Below are 27,660 nucleotides of genomic sequence, written 5' to 3'. Positions count from 1 at the left end.
TAGTCCATTGCAAATCTTCCTGGAATCACATCACTGGGTACTTTGTTGATAGTTACAAATTAGACAAGAATTTGACATGTTGTACAAAAACCTACATCTCCGTCCGCTATCCATCTTTCCACAACACTGAAGTCATCATAAGGTCCAGGTGTCCTCTGTGCCCTAGGCCACACTGACCCCTGTAGGGAATTTGCATATCAAAACTGCTTCTCAGTAACAGCCTCTCAATTGCCAAAGCCGAGCATGTACTGTAATCAAGCAGAGATAGCCCTCTCTGAGTTGCATCTTCACCAAGATGGAGACCTGCCAATTCTATTGGGCCTTCAGGGTGTGCCAAATCGGCTAGGTGCATCTCCCATATATAAACACCTTGTTTACCTTAGAAGCCTTAGAACTCTGTGGTCCAAGTTTCAGAGCAGCCTCTTCCCCACCAGAACCTGCTCTTGCTATCTGTGGCGCCATGAGGTACAGACTTTTTCTGCTTTGTTGATCTTGTTTCTGTGCTATTTGAAATTCCAAAACTTTCCTTAAGGGCCAGTTATTAGGCCTCCTGCTAAAGGAGCAGATTCATTCACACTTCTGACTCTGACAAGCACCCGTTACCTGGTAACTGAGGAGAGTTAAATAAGAGGGCCTTTTAAGAAGGAGTGGAAAGAGGGCAGCAGGCAGGACCGGAGGGAGGGTGAGTGTGTGAGAGAGTGAGCGAGTGTGTGAGAGAGTGTGAGTGGACATGAAGGTGGACGACCAAACCCTGGCAGTGCAGAGCCGTGGAGCAGAAGGTTCCTGTGCTGTGGACGGAGCAGCCGGCTACCACGGTAAGCGGCCCTTCAGGGCACTTCTCCCTGCACTGCGGGGAGGTCCCACCATTTTGGAAGAGCCCAGATCTTCCCTGGGAGGAGGCAGTGGGAGCAGCTAGGGCCCAGCAACCTGAGCCACCAGCGCACCAGGCACCATCGGACCAGTAGACACTGTGTCAACACAGACTGGTGCACAGTGGTAGAGCTCCCAAGGTGCTGGTTGGGGAAGCCACAGATAGCCCGGAGCCCAGCACCATTCCCCATAGTAGCCTCTTGGGGTTCATCTTGTTTGGGACACTCTGTGCTTCCTGGACTTGTATGTCTGTTTCCTTCACCAAGTTAGGAAAGTTTTCTGCCATTATTGTTTCAAACAGATTTTTAATTTATTGTTCTTTAACTTTTCCTTGTGGCATCCCCAAGATGCGAATGTTGGCACGCTTGAAGTGTGCCAGAGGCTCCTTACACTATCCTGTTTTTTGGATTCTTTTTATTCTTGCTGTTCTGATTGGGTGTTTTTTCTTCCTTATATTCCAAATCAATGGTTTGCTTCTTGGATTTATGTACTCTACTATTGAATCTGTGTAAATTATTCTTTATTTCAGTTAATGCCTCCTTCATTTCTGACTGTGCTTCCATCATTTCTGACTGGTCCTTTTTTATGCTCTTGAGGCCCTCACTAAGTTCACTGAGCATCCTTATAAGCAGTATTTTGAACTCAGCATCTGTTAGGTTGCTTATCTCCATTTCACTTTGTTCTTTTCTTGGGGTTTTGTTCTGTTCTTTCATTTGGGACCTGTTTCTTTGTCTCCTCATTTTGCTGCCTCCCTGTGTTTGTTTCTGTGTATTACTTAACAAGAGGTATGGGGCTAGCTGAGACCAGATGCTGCTTGTTTGAAAGAACTTAGGAAAACCTGAAGCAGGATCCAAGACAGGCCAGTCCTATGGTTAAGCAACTGACGACAACTTGGATGGGCCTGAAAGTTGGGTGGGGCAGGGCGGGGCCTCAGGGAATCACCAGGGCAGGGCTACCAGTGTGAGCCAGGTTGCTGGAATCCCAGATATGGCAGCTGTCTGCTGCCCCAGGGAAGGGCTCACCAAAGGAACAAAGGCCTCTAACAGCATGTTTGTCCCAGAGAAAGCCCCCTTTCCAGCCCTCGCTTCAGTGCTAAACAGCTCAGTTCTTCCTTGTATGTTTCTGGTGCCCCTCAAGCTGCCTCCCCTCCAAGCTTAGAGGGAGAGGATAAGTCCATGTGCGGGCCCTTTAAGGAGCTGACTGGGGCTCCAGCCGTTTCAGCCTCCCTTAGCCTTAGTTCTCGCTAGTTTTTCCAGCCAGAAGTTATGGGGACTTCTCTTCCTGGCACTGGAACCCTGAGCGGGACATCTCGTGTGGGATGGGGACCCCTCAGTCTTTGAGGAGGACCTTCCCAGCCAAGGTGTCCTCCTGATTTTTATCTGCCACACATGGGTGTGGGACCAGCCCTTCCGCCTCCGCCCCTCCTACCAGTCCCAATACAGCTTCTTTAATTCTGTAGTTGTAGGACTTCCATTCAGCTCAATTTCAGGCAGTTTTGAATAATGGTTGTTCTGTAGTTTAGTTTTAACTTTGGTGTGGTTGTGGGAGGATGCGATACCGCGTTTACCTACGCCGCCATCTTGACTGGAAACAACAAAGAAAATTTTAAAGTGAGCAAGAGATAAGCAACAGGTTACCTACAAAGGAATCCCCATTATGCTCTCAGCTGACTTCTCAACAGAAACACTACAGGCCAGAAGGGAGTGGCATGAAATAATCAAGGTCATGAAAAACAAGAATCTGAATCTAAGACTATTCCTTCCAGCAAGGCTATCATTCAAAATAGAAGGTCAAATAAAGAGCTTCCCAGACAAAAAAAGGCTAAGGGAATATATTAACACTAAACCAGCGCTGCAAGATATGCTAAAAGGACTGCTGTAATTAGTAGAAGAAATAGAAACAAAAATAGAATCACACTAAATGGCAATAAATAAGTAAATATCAATAATCACCTTAAATGTGAATGGTTTGAATGCTCTAATAAAAAGACACAGAGTAGCTGACTGGATAAGAAAGTATGACTCACATATATGTTGTTTACAAGAGACTCACTTCACAACAAAAGACTCACATAGGCTGAAAGTGAAGGGATGGAAAAAAATCTTTCAAGCAAATGGAAAGCAAAAAAAACTGGGGTAGCAATATTCATATCTGATAAAATCAATTTCAAAATGAAGACCATAACTAGAGACAAGGAAGGCCACTACATAATATTGAAAGGATCTATCCAACAGGAAGATATAACCTTGGTAAACATATGCACCCAATACAGGAGCACCAACATATATTAAATATCTTTTGGAGGACTTCAAAGGAGAAATCAACAGCAATACAATCACAGCAGGGGACTTCAATACCCCGCTGACATCACTGGATAGATTTTCTAGACAAAAAATTAACAAGGAAACACAGACTCTAAATGAAGCACTAGACCAAATGGATTTAATAGATGTCTACAGAGAATTACACCCCAAAACTACAGAATTCACATTCTTCTCAAGTGCACATGGAACATTCTCAAAGACCGACCACATGTTAGGGCACAAACTAAGTCTCTATAAGTTCAAGAAGATTTAAGTATCAAGCATCTTCTCAGATTACAATGGCATGCAACTAGAAATCAATTGCAACAAGAACATGCAAAGACATTTGAACACATGGAGGCTAAATAGCATGTTATAGAACAATGAATGGGTTACCATGGAGATCAAGGAAGAAATTTAAAAATTCCTGGAAAACCAATAAAAATGAACACACAACGCCACAAAATCAATGGGATGCAGTGAAAGCAGTTCTGAGAGGGAAGTTCATAGCACTACAGGCCTACATCAAGAAGCAAGAAATAGTTCTAATAGACTATCTAACCTCACAACTTAAAGAACTAGAAAGCAAACAAAAAGAAAACCCCAGAGCAAGTAGAAGGAAGGAAATAGTATAGATCAGAGCAGAAATAAATGACATAGAGACCAAAAAAACAATTTAAAGGATCAATAAAACAAAGAGCTGGTTCTTTGAAAAGATAAACAAAATTGATGGACCCTTAGCTAGACTCACCAAGAAACAAAGAGAGCGACCCAAATATACAAAATCAGAAATGAAACAGGACCAATAATAACTGACACCACAGAAATACAAAGAATAGTCAACAAATATTATGAACAATCACGCGGCAACAAATTTGACAATCTAAGTGAAATGGACAAATTTCTAGAAAAACATAGTGTCCAAAAACTGTACTGGAAAGAAATAGAAAACTTGAACAGACCAATAACAACAAAAGAAATTGAAGATGTAATTAAGACTCTCCCAGCAAACAAAAGCTCAGGCCCGGAAGGCTTCACGGGGGAATTTTACCGAACATTCAAAGAAGAACTAATACCCATTCTCCTCAAACTATTTCAAAAAATTCAAGAAGAAGGAAGACTTCCAAACTCGTTTAATGAGGCCAGCATAATTCTAATTCTAAAACCAGAAAAAAACACTACAAGGAAAGAAAACTACACACCAATATCCCTGATGAACATAGATGCCAAAATCCTGAACAAAATACTTGCAAATTGAATCCAGCAATACATCAAAAAAAGTATTCACCATGACTAAGTGGGATTCCTCCCAGGGATGCAAAGCTGGTACAATAGTCACAAATTAATAAATGTGATACATCACATAAACAAAATGAAAGATAAAAATTACATAATCATATCAATAGACGCTGAAAAAGCATTCGACCAAATCCAGAACCCATTTCTGATAAAAACGCTCAGCAGTGTGGGAATAGAGGGATCATATCTTGACATAATAAAGGCCATATATGAAAGACCTATAGCCAACATCATACTCAATGGGCAAAAATTAAAAGCATTTCCCTTAAGAACAGGAAGAAGATAAGGGTGCCCACTTTTGGCACTCTTATTAAACATAGTACTGGAAGTCTTAGCCACAGCAATCGGACAGGAAGGAAAAATAAAAGGGATCCAAATTGGAAAGGAGGAAGTGAAACTGTCATTATTCACAGATGACATGATGCTATATGTAGAAAACCCCAAAGGCTCCATCAAAAATCTACTAGACTTAATAAATGAATTTGGCAAAGTAGCAGGATACAAAATTAACGTCAAGAAATCGATGGCATTCTTTTTTTTTTTTTTTTATCCTCACCCGAGGACATTTTTCCATTTTTTGTTCAGGTAGAGTGGGAGGGAGAGAGAGGAACAGAGAGAGAGAGAGAAACATCGATGTGAAAGGAACACATCGAGTGGCTGCCACCCGCACAACCGACCAAGGCTGGAGACAAACTGCAACCGAGGTATGTGCCCTTAGCGGGAATCGAACCCGGGTCTCTCAGGACCGCAGGCCGACGCTCTAACCGCTGAGCCAAACCGGCCAGGGCTCAATGGCATTCTTATACACCAATGATGAACTCACAGAAAGAGAAACTAAAAAAACAATCCCATTTATCATAGCAGCAAAAAAATTAAGACATTTAGGAATAAACTTAACCAAAGAAATAAAAGACCTATTTTCAGAAAACAACAGGTCATTGAAAAAAGAAATAGAGGAAGATATAAAAAGTGAAAACACATACCTTGTTCATGGATTGGAAGAATTAACATCATTAAAATGTCCATACTATCCAAAGCAATCTATAGATTCAATGCAATCCCCATCAAAATACTAACGACATACTTTACAGAACTAGAACAAATACTTCAAAAGTTCATATGGAACCAAAAAAGACCTAGAATAGCCACAGAAATCTTGAAAAAGAAACAAAGTTGGAGGGATCACATTACCAGATTTCAGGTTATACTACAAAGCTACTGTAATCAAAACAGCCTGGTACTGGCACAAGAACATGCACATAGACCAGTGGAACAGGACAGAGAACCCAGAAATGGACCCAAGGCAATATGCTCAATTAATATTTGACAAAGGTGGCAATAGCATACAGTGGAGTAAAGACAGCCTCTTTAATAAATAGTGTTGGGCCCTGGCCAGTTTTGCTCAGCAGTTAGAGCGTCAGCCTGCGGTCCAGAGAGACTCGGGTTTGGTTCCCACTAAAGGCGCATGCCTCGGTTGCATTTTGTCCCCGATCCTGGTTGGTCATGCAGGTGGCAGCCACTCGATGTGTCCCTTTCACATTTCACATCAATGTTTCTCTCTCTCTCTCTCTCTCTCTCTCTCTCTCTCTCTCTCTCTCCCCCCTTCCCACTCTATCTGAACAAAAAATGGAAAAATGTCCTCGGGTGAGGATAAATAAAAAATAAATTAAAAAAGTAAAATAAATGGTGTTGGGAAAATTGGACAGCTACATGCAAAAAAAATGAAACTAGACTATCAACTTACACCATACACAAGAATAAACTCAAAATGGATAAAAGAATTAAATGTGACTCATGAATCCATAAAAATCCTAGAACAAAATGTAGGCAACAAAATTTCAGACATCATATGCAGCAGAATTTTTACTGATACATCCACCTAAGGCAACAGAAACAAAGGAGAAAATAAACACATTGGACTACATCAAACTCAAAAGCTTCTGCACAGCAAAAGATACAATCATTAAAATGGAAAGGCAACCCACTGTATGGGAGAGCATCATTGCCAATGATACATCAGATAAAGGGTTAATTTCCAAAATATATAGAATGCTCATACAACTCAACAAAAGGAAGACAAACACCCAATTAAAAAATGGGCAGAGTAACTAAATAGTCACCTCTCCAAACAGGACGTACAAATGGCTAAGAGACATATGAAGAAATGCTCAACATCACTAATCATCAGAGAGATGCAAATTAAAACAACAATGAGGTGTCACCTCACACCTGTCAAAATGGCCACCATCAACAAATCATCAAACAACAAGTGTTGGCGAGGGTTTGGAGAAAAGGGGACTCTAGTACATTGCTGGTGGGATTGCAGAATGGTGCAGCCACTATGGAAAACAATATAGTGTTACCTTAAAAAATAAAAATTGAACTTCGATTTGACCCAGTGATCCCACTTGTAGGAATACACCCTACGAGGCCTGAAACACCAATCAGAAAGAATATATGTACCCCTATGTTCATAGCAACACTATTTACAATAGCTAAGTTCTGAAAACAGCCCAAATGTCCATCAGTAGACAAATGGATAAAAAAGCTGTGGTAGCCCTGGCCGGTTTGGCTCAGCGGTTAGAGCGTCGGCCTGAGGTCTGGAGAGACCCGGGTTCGGTTTCCACTAAGGGCACGTACCTCAGTTGCAGTTTGTCCCCGGCCCTGGGTCATGTGGGTGGCAACCACTCCATGTGTCCTTTTCATGTCAATGTTTCTCTCTCTCTCTCCCTCCCAATCTGAACAAACTATCAGAAAATGTCCTCAGGTGATGATAAAAAAAATAAATAAATAAAAAGGCTGTGGTACATATACACAATGGAGTACTATGCAGTTGTAAAAAAGAAAGATCTCTTATCCTTTTAGATGACATGGAGGGACCTGGAGAGTATTCTACTAAGTGAAACAAGCCAAACAGAGAAAGACAAGTATCATATGATCTCACTTATCTGTGGACTATAATGAACATAACAGTCTGAGGAATGGAGTAGTCCCAGAGATGTGGAAGTGGGGTAAAGACTGACAATCCCTAGAAGAGCGTGTGGTGGGGGAGAGATAAACAACAGAACTTATATGCAGTTGTGCATGAACAATGGACATGGACAACAAAGCTGGGGATAAGGCAGGGAGTGGGGAGGGGGGAAGAGGAGAAACATCTGAACAAAAATAAATAAATTAATTTTAAAAAATTAAAAAAAAAAGGAGTGGAGTCGCCCTGGCCAGTTTGGCTCAGCAGTTAGAGCGTCCACCTGCGGTCCGGAGAGACCCGGGTTCGGTTCCCGCTAAGGGCATGTACCTCGGTTGCAGTTTGTCCCCAGCCCTGGTTGGTCGTGCGGGTGGCAGCCACTCGATGTGTCCCTTTCACATCGATGTTTCCCTCTCTCTCTCTTCCTCTCTCTGCCTCCCACTCTGTCTGTACAAAAAATGGAAAAATGTCCTCAGGTGAAAATAAAAATTAAAAAAAAAAAGGAGTGGAAAATCAGCAGAAGATAATGGTGCTGGACCCAGGGCCTCCCAACAGGGGTGACTCTAGGCAAAAGGATGGGTGAGCAGTCACCAGACCTGTTGAGACCCTCAGCTGTTTCTGTAGGTGAAGGGCTTCTCAAAAGGCCTTTGGTGAAAAACTCAACCACTGATAACCCAAAGCCTGGCACAGTGGGAATTTAGGAATTAACACCATGACTTTCACCTTCTGAGCTGTAACTTCTGGCTGACTCCTCCCAGTGGGCTTAACCCAAAAGGAAGTCAAAACTTAAAGAGGTCCCATTAATGAAATTCATACGGTCCATGAGCACACAGCACAGGGAAGAATGTAGGAAGGTAGGTCCAGAGAGGTGGGACAATATATACACAGTGGTATATTTCTAACTGTCCCATTACAGAGCTTACTCGGGCCACAGTGCTCTTACGAGAATCAATGAGAAAGCTATCTTAATTCCAAAGTGGTCATTTCTGTAGCACTCTGTAAATGCAGTGACAGTTTCCCAGACGACAGAGAGGCCTAGAGGAAGACAGCATCTAGATCCTTTCAGGTAACATAGATAAAATCCAGGTGGGACAGAGAAGAAGCTGTTTTTACAATGGCTATTTTCCCGTTCTTTTTGATTCCAAGTCTCGTGATTACTATGAAACGGCAATTGTGATGACTATGAAATTTGCTTTTCACTAAATCAACTGCTCTTAAAGTGTAGTCCCCTGACCAGGAGCATTCACATCCCCTGGGAATTTGTTAAAAATGCACATTTTCAGCCCTGGCTGGTTTGGCTCAGTGGTTAGAGCGTCAGCCCGCAGTCCAGAGAGACCCAGCTTTGGTTCCTGCTAAGGGAATGTACCTCGATTGCAGTTTGTCCCTGGCCCTGGTTGAGGTCGTGTGGGTGGCAACCACTCGATGTGTCTCTCTCACATCAATGTTTCTCTCTCTCTCTTCCCCCCTCTCTCCCTCCTGCTCTGTCTGAAGATAAATGCAAAAATGTTCTCTGGTGAGGATAAAAAATAAAATCATATTTTCAGGCCTCACTCTAGACCTACTGATTCAAACTTGGGGTGGGGGTGGGAGGGAAAGGGAACCTCAATCTGTGTGTTATAAATCTTCCAGGTGGTCATGATTCCAGCTCGAATTTGAGAGGCCATTCAGCCACTCTATTGGATGTTAGAAGAGAAGAAATCTTATCAGGGTTGTGATGTGTTTGTTCCAAAGAGGACACATCACTTTCTTTCCTGGTTTGGTTAGAACTGGCAAACTGCAGAAGATATTTTCTGTTCGAAAGTATTCTCACCTGCTTGTCATCCCATCTGCCACTGCAGTCAGTGGGAGAGGAAGAGCTTCCAGAAAAAGGGGCCCCTCCTTCAGGATTCCTTCTCCAACACACAGCTATACTTGTCCCACGAAGAGATCACAAGGGAGGGATTGCGATGGAGTTCACCACAAGAGTCTCCAACTCTCTCTTTTGAATATAATGGACTGCTGGTCATACAATGATGTTAGCAATGTCTGCATCTTTCCCCCAGCCCAAGGAGCAAGGCTCTCCAAGAGGATTTGCAGTGACCTGTAGTTATGTTTGTAGAACCTCCTAACCTAAGGCAGCCTAAGGGGGTCTCTGGATAAAACCCACATTAAAATGTGTATCTACTACATACATGAGGGGTTAGGTCACCACACACATTCACATACTTCTAATAGGATCATCATACTTATACTGCTAATAACAGTACATTCTGTGTACTCACTACATTACAGGAAGACATTAGTTCCTCAGCATTCCTATTGTAGAGTGGAGAGGCCTCTGTGCTGACAGTCTACTCCCTAGTCTTTCCAGGGCCCAAGCCAAGAAGAAGGTAAAAGATGACACATGGTGATGAACAACCATCTGTAAGAAAGAACAATAACCCTCTGCTAGCAGGTTTCAGGGCAGCCCTGTAAAGCTGTGTGCACTTGAATGTCTGCAGTCCCAGTGAGGGCTGAAATCCGGTATAATTTCCACCCAGCAGCACATGTTACTCTGGCCCAGATTAGATCACCCAGAAGAAGGAGGGCCTCTCTCTCCATCTCACAAAGGCTCTGGCTGGGCAGAGATGCAGAACTGGGCTGCATGTTTAAGTCATGGGTAATAGTGTAGAGCATAGGGAACAGAGTCAATAACATCGTAAAAACTATGGATGGTGACAGATGATTACAGGACTTTTTGTAGTGATCACTTTGTAAGGTATGTAAACGTTGAGTCACTGTTTCACACCTGAAACTAATATAACACTATGTTAATTAAATTTTTAAAAAATTAGTTTAAAAAAGAAAACCCAGATGGCTCCTCCATAAATATTCTAGCAGCTCCTCAGGCCATGTCTGTGTTAATGATCTTCCCGGAACAATATCTGTCCTCATCAGACCATGGACTGAAGTGAGCCGAGGGGAGCATTTGGATTGAAAGCTCTCCTGATTCCATGTCTTTTGCTGGTGGTGAGTATTTTCAGTGAGCATTCTTAAAAACAATATTGATTTGACTTCCGGTCAAGATGGCGGCATAGGTAAACGCGGTCTCCCCTCCTCCCACAACCACACCAAAATTACAACTGAACTACAGAACAACCATCCTCCAGAACTGCCTGAAATCGAGCTGAATGGAAGTCCTACAACTACAGAATTAGAGAAGAAGCCACATGGAGACTGAGCAGTTCCTCACCTGCAGTGCATGGGACGCACCTTCTGCCTTAGGAGCAGGGCCCAAAAGCAGAACTGACTGGCTGAAGTCTGGCTTTTAGGATTCAGATGGGGTTCACTACAGGCAAGATGTGGCCAGGAGCCCTGCTGACACTTCTGCTCTGTTCAAGCCTTGAGGCTCAAGAAAACTCTTTCACCATCAACAGCATCAACATGGTAATCCTGCCAAACCAGGAGGTGTGAAACAGGGAGAACCTGACCCTGCGGTGCAGCGTGGACATCAGCACCAAGTCTCATGTTAAGCCTCAGCACTGGGTGCTGTTCTATAAGGATGATGTGCTGTTTCTCAATGTCTCCTCCACAGAGATCACAGAGTTATATCATCCCCCAAGTCTGGGTCTACGATTCAGGGACATACAAATGCACTGTGATTCTGAACCACAAGGTGAAACCACACTGGAGCACGAGGTGTTGGTGAGAGGAGCGCCCCCTCCCAGAGTGATGCTGGCAAGAAGGAGGTGATAGAAGGTGGGGTCGTGATGATGAATTGTTCTGTCCCAGAGGAAAAGGGCCCAGTACATTTCACAATAAAAAAAAAGTCAACCTAGAAACAAAAGAGATCAAGTCAAAAATAAAAAGATCTTCTCCGAACCAGGATACTGTGGTGCTAGAATCCACAGCCAGGAGCAGGAACGTGTGCTCTATTTCCTGTATACAGCCAGCACCGTTTCTGTGACACACCTGGAGACCTTGGAAACCACCAGGAGCGATGGTCACCATGAGGGAATCTTTTTCCAGTCCCAAGTTCTGTATCTACCCTGAGGGGCCGATCTCAGAAGGTACTCAGATGCACATTAATTGCACCATTCAAGTGGCACCCATGGCCCTGGCATTTCCGGAAATCATAATCCAGAAGGACAAGGGGATTGTGGCGCACAGCAGGCAGGGCAATGCGGCCACCTATTCAGCGATGGCCACCGTGGAGCACAGTGGCAACTACACCAGCCAGATGTCCAAGGTCAGCAGCATCGTGGTCAACATAACAGAGCTTTTTTCCAAACCGAAGCTGGAATCTTCTGCCACTGGTCTGGACCAGGGTGATAGCCTGCACCTGTGGTGTGCCACCTCAGGAGCAACTGCAGACAACTTCACCATCCAGAAGGGAGACATGATTGTGTCACGGAATAATACTTTCACCAAGCCCTGGCCGGTTTGGCTCAGCAGTTAGAATGTCGGCCTGCGGACCAGAGAGTCCTGGGTTCGGTTCCCACTAGGGGCATGTACCAAAAAAAAAAATACTTTCACCAAGAGAGCCTCAGAATGGGACAGTGGGGTATACACCTGCGGCGCAGGCATTGGCAAGGTGTTCAAGAAAAGCAACACAGTCCAGATAACTGTGTGTGAAATACTTTCCGAACCCAGGATTTTTTATGACTCCAAGTCTGAGATGATAGAGGGACAGACCATAGAAGTCAATTGCCAATCCATAAATGGAACCTCGCCTATTTCTTATCACCTTTTAAAAGCAAGTGACATTTTGGAGAGTCACATCATAGACTCAAATGAGCCCACAGTATTCAAAGATAACCCCACAGAAGACACAGAGTACCAGTGCCTGGCAAGTAATTGCTACTCCTACCCCAAAATGACCAGCGCTCTTCTGTTGGTCAAGGTGATAGGTGAACGAACAGCCATCCCAGAACTGTTGACCAGAGCTTGTCTCTACGGTTGAACCTTGTTGGGCTAACTGTCACGTGCAGAACCCGCAGCAATTAGTGCTGCAGGCTGTCATCTCCAGGACTTGCTGACAATCTCCTGGACTCCCATACCCATTGTCTTGGGTGGATGTTTTTCCTTGAGCCTCTATCCGTGCCTCTCAGAGGCCTCAGGAGTACCATCACCTGCATCTCTGAGATAGTCTGCATTCTGTTATAAAAAGCCTATCAGCCACCTGGCCAGTGTGGCTCAGTAGTTGAGCATGAACCCATGCACCAAGAGTTCCCCAGTTCAATTCCCAGTCAGGAAATATGCCCAGGTTGTGGGCCCAATCCCCAGTGGGGGTCACGCAGAAGGCAGCCAATCGATGTTCTCTCTCATCAATGTTTCTATCTCTTTCTCCCTCTCCCTTCCTCTCTCTCCAAAGTCAATAAAGAAAAAAATATTAAAAAACAACAACAATATTTATTTTACTCACTCTTCATCTCACTCCAACACGATGCGCGTACGCACACACACGCACTCACACACACACTTCATTGGAAAATACATTTTGGCCACAGATAGGTAGTGAAAAGGAAGGTCACTGCATGTCCTCACTTGAGTGGTCATTCACTCAGTTATGCCTTTAAGCAAGAACAAATTCCGATCAGGATGTCACCTCGAGGCCCGGGGAGATGGCTCGGCAGTGTGGGGAGTTTAGGGAGATGAGAGAGCGATGCCGAACTGCCAGCTGTGTTCACAGAGGCAGCAGGGCCTGAGAACCCTCTGCTCACCTGGATTTGTTATCTCTCCCTTTATTTTCCAAAGGCGGTGTTTCATAGTCTGTTTTGTGATTAGATTATAGTTAGATATTGTGAGTCAGAATGGTAAAATTTATATAAAAATTGCTCTCCATTGGAATACAAAAAAAGTTCATAAGGGTCCCCTCTGGGGTCTTTCCTTGGGACTGATGGGTGGAAGACATGTTAAGTGTGGAATAGAGGTAATTGGTTGAAGACATTGATGCGATATAACTACATAGAATGTGTGGATGACATTTTCAAGTATTAGAGATATTTATTTCTCTCCTCTCGTATTCTTGGAGAGGGAACAGAACTTCAGGAGGATTAAATAATGGAAAGAAAACCTCTTGTCCCACCGGCTCATTGCTATTCTCTCTTCCCCATGGGTAGCTAATGCTCACGGTAATTACTGAGATTTTGAATACCTGTTCATAATAACTATGCTGCATGACATCAGGGTCACTGAATTCCACTGACTTACTACTTTCTTGCACTGGCCCATCTGACCTGATGCCATGTTCACCCATCCCCCCACTTCTGACCTGTGCCTGTGCAGTAGGTTCCTCACTATGAGGTGGGTCCACCCATTTTTCAATCTCTCTGGAATCGGTTAAGTTAATTCAGGTATATGTGTCAGGATAGAACTACATTCTCCACCCTAGCTTAAGTATTTGTGAAACCCGTCATTCAAAACCATATTTGGCTCGCATATTTTGCTCAGAATCCTTCCCGCAAAGTGAGAGAACCCAATCAATTGTGTTTATAGGTTGGAAATACTGAACAGGTGTAAGGAAGCCACCCTCGCTCCGTATGCCTTCAGGCAGCATTAGTGGTGCACTGCAATGTTGAGAAGGGTCAGGAGAAAAGAGTTTCGCGGTGTGGAGGGTGATTTTGAAATTATTTGACATGAGAAGTAATCTCTTTTTAGATTGCTTCTGAATCATCTTCATGTTGGAACCATGAAGTGGTTAGCATTTTCCCAAGGTTTTAATGTCAACTTGCTCTCTGTCCTAATGACACAATCGTAGAGCCCTGAGCGGAGACCAGAGAATGAATCAGAAACACTTGGGCGTAATATTTGACTACTCAAAGTTCTGGCTTTATTTCCATTGGATCAAATGCTTCTGAAAAACTGTAAATAAGTTTTGTCTATTTTTACAGTGATAAATCAAATGAGAATCTCATTGAAGACAGACTTGTTCAACTGAGATGTCACTTTACGTGGAAGTTGCAGATTAAAGACATTGAACTGCGTGATTCAGAAAACAGGGTCTTCGAAGAGATTGATTTCCTAGACACAAAATTCAATGTGGGAATACACAACCTACTGGCCTATGTGAAACACCTGAAAGGTCAGAATAAGGAAGCCCTGGAGTGTTTGAAAGAAGCTGAAGACCTAATCCAGACAGAACATACCGACCAGTCAGATGTGAGCAGTTTGGTCAACTGGGGCAACTATGCCTGGCTGTACTACCACATGGGCAGACTGCCAGACGCCCAGATTTACCTGGACAAGGTGGAGGCCACTTGCAAGAAGTTTGCCAGTCCCTCCTGCTACACAATGGAGAGTCCAGAGATGGACAGTGAGGAAGGATGGGCCTTGCTGAAATGTGGAGGAAAGAATTATGAACGGGCTAAAGCCTGCTTTGAGAAGGCTCTGGAAGTGGACCCTGAAAACCCTGAATTCAACACTGGCTATGCAATTGTTATGTATCGTCTGGATGGCTTTACCAAAACATCACAGGTCGATGAGGCATATTGTCTGCAGCCCCTAGAACGGGCCGTCAGGCTAAATCCAGAAGATGCATATATTAAGGCTCTCCTTGCCTTGAAGCTGCAGGATTTCAATCGAGAAGCTGAGGGAGAAAAGTACATTGAAAAAGCACTGACCGACACATCTTCACAGACCTATGTCTTATGATATGCGGCCAAGTTTTATCGAAGAAAAGGTTCTATAGATAAAGCTCTTCGGCTCTTAAAAACCGCTTTGCGGGCAACACCCTCCTCTGCCTTCTTGCATCACTAGATAGGGCTTTGCTATAGAGCAAAAGTTATTCAAATAAAGAAAACAGCAAATTGGCAGCCTAGAGGACGGGACAGAGAAAACATCAACAAAACAACCAGATTAGCCATATCTCATTTTGAATTTGCTCTGGAACAAAAGCCAACATTTGACATTGCTTATATACACTTAGCAGATATGTACATAGAAGCAGGCGACTACGCAAAAACTGATGATCTTTATCAAAAAGTGTTCCGCATGACACCACTTGAAGATGAAAAACTGCAAAAGTTATATCTCCACCACGGTCGATATCAGGAATTTCAAAGAAAATCTGAAGTCAGTGCAATGATCTATTATTTGAAAGCAATAAAAATTGAAAAGCCAACAGTAGTAAGAGATAGAAGTATCACTTGTTTGGAGAAATTAGTTTTAAAGAAACATCAAAGAAATGCAGAGGACATAGAAAGCTTGAGCATCCTTGGGTTCATCTACAAACTGAAAGGAGAAATGAACAAAGCCCTGGAGTATTATGAGCAGGCCCTGAGGCTGGCTAATGAGTGAGAAGTGTGTGGGACATGTCCCTTAGGTGCTGAAATATGGCCCATTTTACCTTAATGTATACTAATCATCATTTCTGCTTGCTGCTTTCAGAAACATGTAATTTTTGAACAATTACTCAAAACTGATAAAAATATTACTTGTATTCAGAAAACAATGAAACAGAATATATGTGTCTCTGTGTGTGTGAGAGAGGAAGAGAGACATAAACCATTTCTCTGTGAATGTTATATAATAGAAATAACAGTTTGTTAAGTAAATTTGTAGCAAATAAAACACTGCACTTGCATGAAGTAAAACGATTCATTCATTTGATCAACACATAGTCTTCAGTGCTAGAAACCAAACATATTATGGTGATGTAAGAAAAATTCTTTCTCTCTACCCCTCTTAGGTTTCTTGACTGGGGCCTCATAAATTAGACTAAGAAAAGACAGACCAACAAGAGAAAACCAAACAAAAGTTTATAAACATGTGCATCTTTCATAGTCATGGGACTATACAATGTGGAGGAACTCAAAGAGGTGGTTAGAACTCGGGCTTAAATAACATCGTAACAAAAGAACAATAAACTTTTAGAGAATTGGTAAGGCAAATGAAAAGAACTGAGTTTCTAGGGTGGTGAATTGGAGGAAGGTAAATACATGGGGCAATGCTGCTGGAAGACACCTGCTGTTAGTAAGGTTTGTTATATAGACTCCTTTGGTAGTGACTCTGGGCGGATACAGACCAGAAGTTGTTTTAGGTGATCACCTATTTAGGCAGATAGGGAAATGGCAGAGCTTTTTTTCTACAGCTCCCACCCCCAGCTAAAAGTAAAGCATTCTGTGAAATCTTTTGTAAGCCAAAATAGTACAAAGCAAAGAAGCAATTACCTTAGGAGATTTTTGGCTAATGGAATCAGATAAAGCACAGATGCTCACAGACACAACTCAAAGCCATGGCAATGTTGTGCTGGATGCTGAGTGTACCTCCTGGGGGAAGGGGCTTCGCCGCTGCGGTAGTGCTCTGCCCCTACAAACGCTCCGTGCAAAACAAATGATGAATACTATTCTTTTTGCCTTTATTTCATAAAAGTGAGAAACCTCTTCAAAACTTTCAATTAGCAAACCCAGGTGCTAATATACATCTTTTCATAAAAGCAAAGTGGTATAAAGTAGGGATACCTGTATCTGCATCTCCTCAATTGCCTTCAGCTCAAAATAATCCTTATGCCAACATAGCATACTTTGGAGTGGCATATTCCGCTTCCCTGCAGTGAACCAAGCAGGCGTTTTCTCCAAACCTTATGCAACTTACAATCTAGTAAGAGAGACAGACAGTAAAACAAGTAGTCACGTGTTGGTTAACAATGGGAATAGTTCTGAGAAATGCATGGTGGAGCGATTTCATCACGATGCAAGCATTAGAATGCACTTACACAAACCTCGCTGGTCTAGCCTACTACACACTCAGGATATCTGGTACAGCCCATTGCTCCTAGGCTACAAACCTGCACCGTATGATTCTATATGCAGTATGAATACTGTGGCAATTGTAACACAATGGTCCGTATTTGTGTATCTGAACATATTTAAATATGAAAAAGGTGCAGTAAAAATACAGAAAAACGATTTAAAATAATTGTACATCTGTATAGGGCGTTTCCCAGGAGCGGAGCTGGCATGACTGGAGTTGTCTGGGTGGGTCAGGGAGTCAGTGGTGAGGGAATATAAAAGCCTAGGACATCACTGTGCACTACTATAGACTTTATAAATACCACTTAGACTATACTATTTGAAAATAGATATTTTTCAATAACTTTTTGACTCTGTAATAACACTTTGCTTTGCTTGAAACACAAACACTATCCAAAAATATTTTTTCTCTATACCCTTCTTCTATAAGCTTTTTCTCTTGAAATTTTTTTTTTTTTTTTTTTTACTTTTTAAACTTTTTGTTAAAAACTAAGATACAGCCCTGGCCGGTTTGGCTCAGCGGTTGGAGCGTCGGCCTGCGGTACAGAGAGACCCGGGTTCGGTTCCCGCTAGGGGCACGTGCCTCGGTTGCAGTTTGTCCCCGGCCCTGGTTGGTCGTGCGGGTGGCAGCCACTTGATGTGTCCCTTTCACGTCGATGTTTCTCTCTCTCTCTCTTCCTCTCTCTCCCTCCCGCTCTATCTGAACAAAAAATGTCCTTGGGTGAGGATTAAAAAAAAAAAAACAAAACTAAGATACAAACACACACATTAGTCTAGGGCTACAGGAGGTCGGGATCATCAATGTCAGTCTTCCACTCCATATCGTGTGGCACTGGAAGGTCTCCCGGGACAATAGCAAGCATGTAGCTGTCATCTCTTATGATGACAATGCCTGCTTCTGGAATACCTTCCAAAAACCTGCCTGAGGCTGTTCTTGAGGAGATGTCACTGTTTTCAGAAATATGTCTGTGGAGGTTTGCTTCGTTTGTTTCTTTTTTTCACCACAGATGTGCTTATAAGCCAAAAATGCCCCATGAACATTCCTCTGTATTAATAAAAACCTTTCCGTTTGGGGGTCTATGGTTTCGATCTCTTTTAGAAGCTTGTTGACGTCTGCAAATCTTCTGCTAAACCCTCCATTGTAAATTGTCTTAGTGTGGGGAGGGGGGAGTCTTCTTTTCTCCTGCAATTTTCTTTTCTCTTGCTTCTTCTTCAGCTATGTGTGTTTCTTCCAGTTCCAACAACTCCTCAATGGCCCATTGTTCAGGTACCACCTCTAGGAGCTCTGCGCCCGGATTAAAGTTTTTCGCCATCTCAACCATAGCCTTATTGATTTTTGCAAGCTCCTCATCACTGGCAAATCCACTGAAGTAACGGATGAACCTCTTGAGTTTCTTCTTCAGATGTCCATCATACTCCTCGGTGACATCATCCCAAGCCTAAGCAAAACTCTGTGTGGACACAGATGCTGTAATGCTTCCGGAATTGCACCTTCCCCCACCGCAGTGGCAGCAATAGCCTGCGCAGAGCTCCTCCTGAGGGAGTAGGCCTTAAAAGCTGCTATCACTCCTTGATTCATTGGTTGGCTCAAAGAAATGGTGTTTGGAGGGAGAAACACCACTTTGATATGGGGATGAAGATCATCAATAAAGGAGGATGTCTAAGAGCATTATCAACAACAAACAAAATCTTGAGAGGCATGTTATTCTCCAACCGGTATTTCCTCACTTTGCCGGCAGAGCAATTCAGAGGGCATCTGGGAAGAAGAGCTGGGTCATCCATGACTTCTTATTGTTCTGGTAGTACACTGGCAGTTGTGGTGATTGATATTCTGAAGGCACAGGAGTTCTCAATGTGTCAAATCACAAAGCGTTTCGATATATAGTCTGTAACATTGTCCCCATTATCCTTTCTTAAAAGCCTTGGGAAGCTAGCAGTGACTTGGTATTGTCTTGACATCCCCAAATTCTCTTCATCTGTATTCAACTTCTCCTCTCCTACTTGAAATCCATCTGCTATCTCTTTCAGGCTATGCTGTGAAAACTAATTTTTAAAACAATTAGGCATATACATGAGGGCGTTATTTGTAGCAATGTTTTTCAACTGAGGTGGGGGGAAGGGAAGAGGAAAGAGGAGGACTCCGCTCCTCAGGACAAAAGAAAGTTGCATTTAGCCAACATCTAGAGACAATGTTGGTTGTCACAACTGCAGGGCTCTGCTGACATCTAGTGGGTATATGCAAAGATGCTGGGTAAACATCCTGCAATGCACAGGACAGCTTCCCACAACAAAGAATTATCCAGCCTAAATGTCAATAGTACCAAGTCTGAGAAACTCTGACTTACATCCATCTTCTGGAAGAGCAATTGAAAATGAGTGTTTATTCTGAAATTTGAGTCATACCTACCTATTTCTTAAGTTTCAGTTCCCCAAGCAGATTTTAGATCAGTTGACATGTTTGGCCCTTTATTTCTCTTTCTCCTGTTGCTATGTTTTACATGTTCATAAGAAGAAATTCAAAGGACAATACACTATTGATTTTCCCAAGAATCCACCCAATCCAACAGTCTGAAAAAAACAATTGCTATTCAAATACAATCTAGTAATTTCAGCACGTTCAACACCCACTCAATAGCCAGGACTTTCTTCTTAATCCTGAAAATGTATATCCCTTTAAAATTTTTATAGGTGTCCTTTGTCTTTCTGAATTTGAATTTCTAAAACATATAATAGATAACCAGGTTTTCTTCCTTTGATTTTTACCACTGAATGCTTGCTATTCATTTAAACCTCAATAAACAGAGACTGTCTCTTGGTCCAGATACAGCTGAGAGGAAGGAACAGAAAGAAGTAGGAACAAGGAAATCAAGTATAGTCAAGGCACTGGAAATTTTTTCAAACATTAGAGCTCTATTAAGCTTTACTATATCCTTGGTAAGAAGGAAATTCTAGATTTATTTTTCTACTGAAACCATTCAGTACCTTTCCAAAATGTGGTTTCCTACTTAACATAAATATGACAATAGCCTACAAGCCACCACCACACACATTACTTCTCTGATCTCATGTCTTACAACTTTTCCCTGCTCTCTCCACTCCAACCACACTATCAGGCCAGCCAACTCTGCTCCTACCTCCAGGTCTGTATGCTTACTGTTTCCCCTGCCTGGAGCCCTCTTCCCTAGCCTCATAGGTACAGTGCTCACCCCTTCACCTGGTTCAGGTCTTTGCTCCATGGCCACTTTCTTAACAAAACTTTCTCTCACTCACCTATTTATAATAGCAAAACTCCCTAACTCCAACCTTCAGATTTATTAGATTTAACTGGTAGAAAACTACTAGAGTGGCAATATTGTCTTTTCCTCATAAACAAGGGGTGACTAAGCCATAATAATATGTGTGCTGAAATACTTTACCAATTAATCGTACTGACTGCCTTGTTATGCAATCACAAAAAATAAATAGAAGGACAGAGAAATTGATGGAAGAATTGATTCGTAATAAAGAAAATTAGTAAAATGTTACTGTAGCATCTAGGTAATGAGTATATTAGTGTTTGTTATAAAACTCCTTCAACTTTTCTGTTTGATGATGTTCATCATAAAATGTTAGGATGAAAAGGTCAAAACAATATCTAAAAAATAAATCAAAGTGAGGCAAATATATACATATGGGATAGAGGATAAAGCCACATAGAAAAGAAGTATTCCAGCCCTGGCCGGTTTGGCTCAGCGGTTGGAGCGTCGGCCTGCGGTACAGAGAGACCCGGGTTCGGTTCCCGCTAAGGGCACGTACCTCGGTTGCAGTTTGTCCCCGGCCCTGGTTGGTCGTGTGGGTGGCAACCACTCGATGTGTCCCTTCACATCGATGTTTCTCTCTCTCTCTCTTCCTCTCTCTCCCTCCCGCTCTGTCTGAACAAAAAATGGAAAAATGTCCTCGGGTGAGGATTAAAAAAAAAAAAGAAAAGAAGTATTCCAGGTGATTTTTTATATACTGTAATTTGACTCTACATTCATAAAAGAATATATCTTATAGACAAACATAAACCTAGTTTGTTTGTTTTTTTAATCTTAAACTCTGCCTGAGTTTCTTTAAGGGCGTTTTGTTGATTTTGTTATTCTGAGACTATTGTCAGTGTATTGTGGAATAGACCACAGGAATGTTGGTATCACTTAGAAAAGAGACATTCAGTCCAGCCAGTGTGGCTCAGTGGATTGAGCGTCGTCCCATGGACAGAGAGGTCCTGGTTTGATTCCCAGTAGGGGGAGTGCAGGAGGCAGCCGAACAATGTTTCTCTCCCACATCGATGTTTCTCACTTTTTCCTTTACTCTCTCTCTAAAAAAAATTAATAAAACATATATTTTTTTAAAAAAGGAAAAGAAATGGTCAATTTGGGAGAGATAAATTACACAGATGTAAGATCAATTAGGTTAAGTAAAATCTTATAAACTTGAATTTATAAGATGAACTCATGATATATTTTATCTTTAAAACATACACATAGTACCAGTGTCATTTTCCTGATTTTGACGTTGTACAATAGTTACATATGCTGTTGCTCTTTGGGGTCCAGATGTGGGCTAGATGTGGGGCCGGGAAGGTGCCCGAAGATTGCAAGAATCTTCCTGCAACTTTTTGTGAGTCTACAACTGTTTCAAAATAATGTAGAAAAAGAAAGGATAAAAATTCAGTTAGTACTTGAATATGCTGCAGTCAGCCAAACTGTGGGCAAGATGGGCTGAGCAGAAGATAGGAAGACCCATGAGAAGATACGAAAATCATTCGACCACTCATAACAAGGACTTCTGGTGTCTTTGAGTCCTTCTCCATGGATCTGATTGGAAGTATTTAGGAATAATCTCAAAAGCTAGTGCATAGTTTTGTTTTGTTTTTATCCTCAACCAAGGTACGTGCCCTTAGCAGGAACCGAACCTGGGACTCTCCAGTCCGCAGGCCACCACTCTAACCGCTGAGCCAAACTGGCCAGGGCATAGTGCATACTTTTTATATAGTGGTCAAACACTCAAGATTCCATTCTTTTTCCATCCCATCCTATGGATCAGGAAGAGACACTGTGCAGTCAGGGAAACAAGGACAAGTGATGAAGACACTGAGTCGGGGCCTCACGGAAAGGGAAGTACCTCCAGGCACTGAGTCCCAGATCACTGATTCAGGGAATTTCAGTCACACCGTAGACACCAGAGATCATCATGGCCCTGGTTTCAGCCCTCATGTACTTCAAAATTGAGGTTGGGGGCCCAATCCCAAAAATGAATTCAATTGGTCTGGAATGGGTTCTAGTTAGTGTTACTCATAAAACTCCCTAGATAATTCTAGTGTGCAGCAGGGGGTTGAGATCCAATAATCTACTCCAAATCAGTTATTTATCAGATATGGAAAGTGAGGCTCACAGAGGTGAAGTGGCTTATCATTCCTGGTCCATCACTCCGGGTGGGTCCTAGCTAGACTCCTGGGAATGAAACGTGCCCAAAGCTGAAAGTTCATTTTCTAAAAGTTTAATTTTCTTCAGTTCTTGCTCTCTCTTTAGTGCTCATCTCTTTTTTTTTTTTTTTAAATATTTGTAATTGATTTCTTTTTTAGAGAGAGCTGAAAGGAAAGGGAGAGAGAGAAATAAACATCCACGAGAGAGAAACATCTATCGGCTGCCTCCTGCACTCCCCGCCCCCACTGGGGATCAAGCCCACAACTGAGGCATGTACCCTGACCAGGAATCGAACCACCAACCAGCACGGGACCACCCTTAACCAACTGAGCCTCACCTGCTGGGAAATGCTTGTCTGTCTTGCATCACTCATGGGTGTGCTTACCCCAAGGAGGCACTGGACAAGATTCTGAATACATAACCAGCTTGAGCCAGAGCCCTAGAGAACCAAGACCGCAGCCAGTTCACAGCAATAGCATAAGGAACATTTTGTCTGCCTCTGCCTTTACCTAATTATAAACCCAACTGCTCTTCTCCCCAAGAATTCCAAAGACACCTTGTTCCCAAAAAGGAGAGAGTTTCTAATTCATTTATTTCAGCACTTTTTATAGCCTGAATATTTATCAGAATACATAGATAAACTGTCTTATTTATTCTGAAACTTTTATGTGTGCAGATCTTTCTGACTAGTTCAGGATGGGGTAAGCAGAATCGGTTTAAAAAGGTTGCTGAGTTGTGAAATTAACAATCTTCGTTAAGCTGTCTTGCACTACAAGGATGCACCCTGTGAGGCTGACCACAAGACAGCACCAGCGCTAGCATGAGCCAGCCTCTACATCCAATGTCCTCATCCCAGGAAAGGTAATACTCCTTGTCCATTCGGAGAGACAGTGCTTCCAGAGATATTCCCAGTGCTCTCCTTACTTGCTGCTAGTAATAAACTCCCTTTGCTCATAGATTGCCTTGGTTGAAGTTCCCTGGACTCTACTCATCAAGAGAAGAACTTTTTTTTTTTTTTATCCTCACCCGAGGATATTTTTCCATTTTTTGTACAGATAGAGTGGGAGGGAGAGAGAGAGAGAGAAACATTGACGTGAAGGGACACATCGAGTGGCTGCCACCCGCACGACCAACCAGGGCCGGGGACAAACTGCAACCGAGGTACGTGCCCTTAGCGGGAACCGAACCCGGGTCTCTCCAGACCGCAGGCCAATGCTCTAACCGCTGAGCCAAACTGGCCAGGGCGAGAAGAACTCTTTACGTTCAGTCACAATGTCATAGTAGAAGCTTTTAGATTTGGTGAGGGCTGAGACGGGAGATGAACTAGGCGGGAGGGAATGAAGAGAAACTTTTTAGATCTGGCAGTGTGTCCAATTAAATGTTTCTAAGAGGAAAATGTTCTTGCAGCTGTTCCTCTTATGCTTATTATTTTAATAGACAAATTATAGGTCACTTTTTTTTCCCAAGAAAGCATTACTTTAACTTGATGACTTAAAATCATCATCATCACCTCTTATTTACATGCTTCTATATACCAGGTAGTTGTTAATGTTTGAACTCAAGTTCTATGAACTACAGTTAATGTTAAGTTGGAACTTCACTCATAATGTGGGTAATCCATGCTGGAGCAATGCAGGACCCTCTAAGCGAAACCACTTGTTTTACCTCCTGCACAAGTGATCCAAGATTGAGATTCTCTTGGTGTTTGGCTTATTTCCTTTATTCCTCAACCAGGTCGATTGTTTGTTTCTTTCATGCTCAAACCCAAAGTAACTGTATCCTGGTCACTTAATTACGAGTGGGTATATATATATTTACACCATAGGAGATTCCTTCTATATATAGGAGGCTAACTGAAAATGGGGCTACCTCCCTCAATTCTTCCTTTTCTGCACAGTCATCAGGAATCCAGCCACCAACCCCCATAACAAGCAACAATGGACTGAAGTTCTATTTTAGGGTATGAGGCAGATCTGGTTCCAAACCCTGGCCAGTTACTGGATTATTTTCTGTTTAACTTTTTTTTCTTTATTGATATTAGAGGGAGAGAAGAAGGGAGAGGGAGAGAAAAATAGAAACATCTATGGGAGAGAACACTGATTGGCCGCCTCCTGCATGCCCCCCACTGGGGATCAGGCCCACAACCTGGGCATGTGCCTTGACCGGGAATCAAACCAGTGACCTCTTGGTCTGTGGGTCGATGCTCAACCACTGAGCTATACCGGCCAGGCCAGTTACTGGGTTTTTGCAGCACTAGGAATACCCCTTAATATGGTCCCAGGTACAGTTATTGGTAATCTGGTTTCATACAACTCAGAACTTGCTTGGAAACCTCATAAGACACAGCACATGGTCCTCGCCCCTTAACTTTGAATGGTGAAGCCGTAGACAAAAGATACCATTAGAGCTTTACATCTCCTGTCTCAAATTCTCTCTTTTTCTCAGCTCAATCAACTGATACTCTTTTTTCTTCAATATGTTTTATTGATTTTTTTAAGAGAGACAGGAAGGAAGAGAGAGAGAGAAACATTGATGTGGGAGAGAAACATCGATCGACCACCTCCTGCATGCACCCCACTGGGGATCGAACCCACAATCCAGGTACGCGACCTGACCAGGCATCGAACTGGGACCGCTCAGTCCATGAGACAAACTCAATCCACTGAGCCACAGTGGCCAGGCTCACGCGATATTCTTCCCTGTGACTAAGCTTCCCTTGTTTTTATTATTTTCAGGCCACAAAGAAAACCATGGCTGAGAATGGACCCAAATGTAATATGTTACTGGTCCAGCACTTCCCTGTGTCAGCTTTCCAGTGAATCAAGTTGGTCTCCTCTCAATAAGCACTTACCCATGATTAAATTAACTGTGTTTAGGGATAAGTTTGTTTTGCAGCCCTGCTGGGAAATCACCACTTTTCTACAGCGTTGAGGAAAGTGGGGGCAATTTCCCATGAAAAATGGGGAGAAATAGGAGCTTGGCAGGCACTAACTAGTAATAGGAGATGAGCCTGTACCCAGAATCCCAGGCTCAGCACTTATTTTTCTCCAACTCTTTCCACACACACAAGTACAGAAGATGACATGGGCCAGGTTGGGGCAGGACACGGCTGGGTGCCATGGGCACCACAGGACTGGACAATGCTCCTGCATAGGTGTGACAGTCATGTCTGGTGAATGAGAGCACATTTGATAACTACAAGAGAGAGCACTAAAAGAAAGAAAATGTCATTCAACATGAACGTGTTTTGTTTAAAATCTCAAGATGGTAGCACATACTCTTTCTCGGTCCCTGTGTTTAAGGAAGAGGTGACAGGCTTCTTATTGTCAATGACCATTCTCCAGAAGGGTATGCAAAGGCATAGACTAGTAAGACACATGCTCTCAGAAAACAGGAGCAAAGTTGGGTTAAAACTCCAGGTTAGAGATTTGCAGAACTTTATACCATTATGGAGCAATTTCTGTTTCCAGATGAGCAAACAGGCACAGACCTGAATCATGACCTTGGCCAGTTCACACAGCCAGTTGTCACACATATCCCTGGCTCCAGATCCGGGTGACTCTACGTTGTGAGCTTCTCCTGGCTCCCAGGTTTGTATAAGGTGGGGATGGAACCTCAGAGAGGAACGCCCAGGGCTCTAAAACTGTTCTTCACTATCTTCTCAATTTGCTTTCACAACAAAGAAAGCACTCACGGTTTCAGTTTCAGTTTCCTCGGCAGAAACTGAAAATTCAGTTTCATTTTCCAGTTTCAGTTTTTACCTTGGTTTTCTAAGTTATTCTTGGAACGACACACCCACAGGTTATCAGATCAGTTGATGTTGAGCTTCCTTATATAACCCTGCCCTGGGGCTTACATTCTTGTGGAAACCTACAAGACAGGCTGGTCAAATCTCCGAGGAGCCTTCCAGCTAACCAAAATACTGCAAACGGCTGACCAATTCACAGCAACCATGAGGTAAAGGTTTCTCTGCTTCCCTGCCTTTCTCCCTAGAGTTTCTGAAGAAAATGTTAATCATTAATATTTCAACAGTCTTAATTTTAGTGATTTCTAGTTTCCTCACTCCTCTGAGCATCCTCTTGTGAACTGAGTGTGTGTGTGTTCATGCACACAGATAAACTATTTTATTAATTCAGGCATGTTCATTTTTGTTAGCATCACCCTAAGGAAGCTTATCTCATGTTAAAGTCCAAAGAAGAGGAGGGAAATGGGAAAAGAATTTTGCAGGGAGAAGATAATCCCAATCTCTGAAATTATTTTCCACGAAACTCACTTCTGTCTGACAGAGAGGGAATGGACAGCTTGTCTGGACAGAGACAGCTTTTAGCGGGTTCCTTGCCCTGGGGGAAATGCAAAACCCACACAGCCGCCTGAGCGGCACACCTGAGGTCTCTCGGGTGTCTTGAGGGACGTGTAGGGATGTGGGAGGAGAAGCTCACTGCCTAGAACACAAAGCCTTCCTCCTTCTGGTCTCTCCATCTGCAGTGCTGAGCTCCTCTGTCAGGCTTTCTCAGTCGGCTTGGATTTAAGGTTAGTAGAAAGTCTATACCCTGGGGAAGCTGGGCGCTCTGCAGGTCCCTGATAGCCTCCTGTCCCTGGGGCCTGGCTGGAGTCCTGTGCTGGGGGACATCTATATCTCCTTTAGCTAAAGAACTTAAGGTGGGAATTTCTATATTGTCCAAACTGAATCTAGATTCAAACAATCCCTGATATTAGCAGATTTTTTAAAAAGACATTAATCAATATTGATCTGCAAATTTCCCCTCAGGGCTCCGATGGGTAAAATTTTGAAGGGACAAAAGTTCTGGAAAATGTGCAATTACAAAGCTTTGATCAACCCTCCCCCATCCCTTGGGTCCACAGACAGACAGACAGACTGGGTTGTCACTGGTAACTATTATTATTACAATATAAAAATAGCCATCACTTTCTGGAAGTTTATTAAGTGCCAGCTGGCTTCTAAAATCATTGTGTAATTATTTAATACTCAAAACAAAACAAAACAAAACACCAAAAACTGTAAGGCAGGTACTCATACTGATTGTGCAATAATGAATCTAGATTTTAAA

At 42.8% G+C, this 27,660-nt stretch overlaps 3 protein-coding genes and 1 pseudogene across 5 annotated transcripts in view; all 4 read left to right on the top strand.

The window, feature by feature from the left end:
- Window positions 1-372: 372 nt before the first annotated feature.
- On the top strand, window positions 373-15,999 carry LOC118632738 (interferon-induced protein with tetratricopeptide repeats 1-like). Its single transcript, XM_036265953.1, is given in 2 exon segments — window positions 373-465; window positions 14,289-15,999. Coding segments are annotated over 2 exon segments (1,410 nt in total). The 5' UTR covers window positions 373-460; the 3' UTR covers window positions 15,694-15,999.
- LOC118632739 (interferon-induced protein with tetratricopeptide repeats 1-like) overlaps window positions 407-27,660 on the top strand; it is a 41,714-nt gene continuing 14,460 nt past the window's right edge. Inside the window, exon 1 of one of the 2 annotated variants that reach the window (XM_036265955.1) lies at window positions 407-465. In XM_036265955.1, the coding sequence (XP_036121848.1) occupies window positions 461-465 (5 nt within the window). In that variant the 5' untranslated portion in view covers window positions 407-460. Of the gene's footprint in view, window positions 466-26,444; window positions 26,549-27,660 lie in introns of those variants that run through there. The other variant, XM_036265954.1, reaches the window with a different exon arrangement.
- Window positions 408-27,660, top strand: part of LOC118632737 (interferon-induced protein with tetratricopeptide repeats 5) — a 57,862-nt gene continuing 30,609 nt past the window's right edge. Inside the window, exon 1 of one of the 2 annotated variants that reach the window (XM_036265952.1) lies at window positions 408-465. In XM_036265952.1, the coding sequence (XP_036121845.1) occupies window positions 461-465 (5 nt within the window). In that variant the 5' untranslated portion in view covers window positions 408-460. Of the gene's footprint in view, window positions 466-26,456; window positions 26,549-27,660 lie in introns of those variants that run through there. The other variant, XM_036265950.1, reaches the window with a different exon arrangement.
- On the top strand, window positions 766-12,645 carry LOC118632740 (annotated as a pseudogene).

The sequence above is a fragment of the Molossus molossus genome, unplaced genomic scaffold (genome assembly GCF_014108415.1).
Source record: "Molossus molossus isolate mMolMol1 unplaced genomic scaffold, mMolMol1.p scaffold_m16_p_17, whole genome shotgun sequence".
Classification (NCBI taxonomy): domain Eukaryota; kingdom Metazoa; phylum Chordata; class Mammalia; order Chiroptera; family Molossidae; genus Molossus; species Molossus molossus.
The sequence above is the reverse complement of the archived record's forward strand: the minus strand, read 5'-3'. Positions and strand labels throughout refer to the sequence as shown.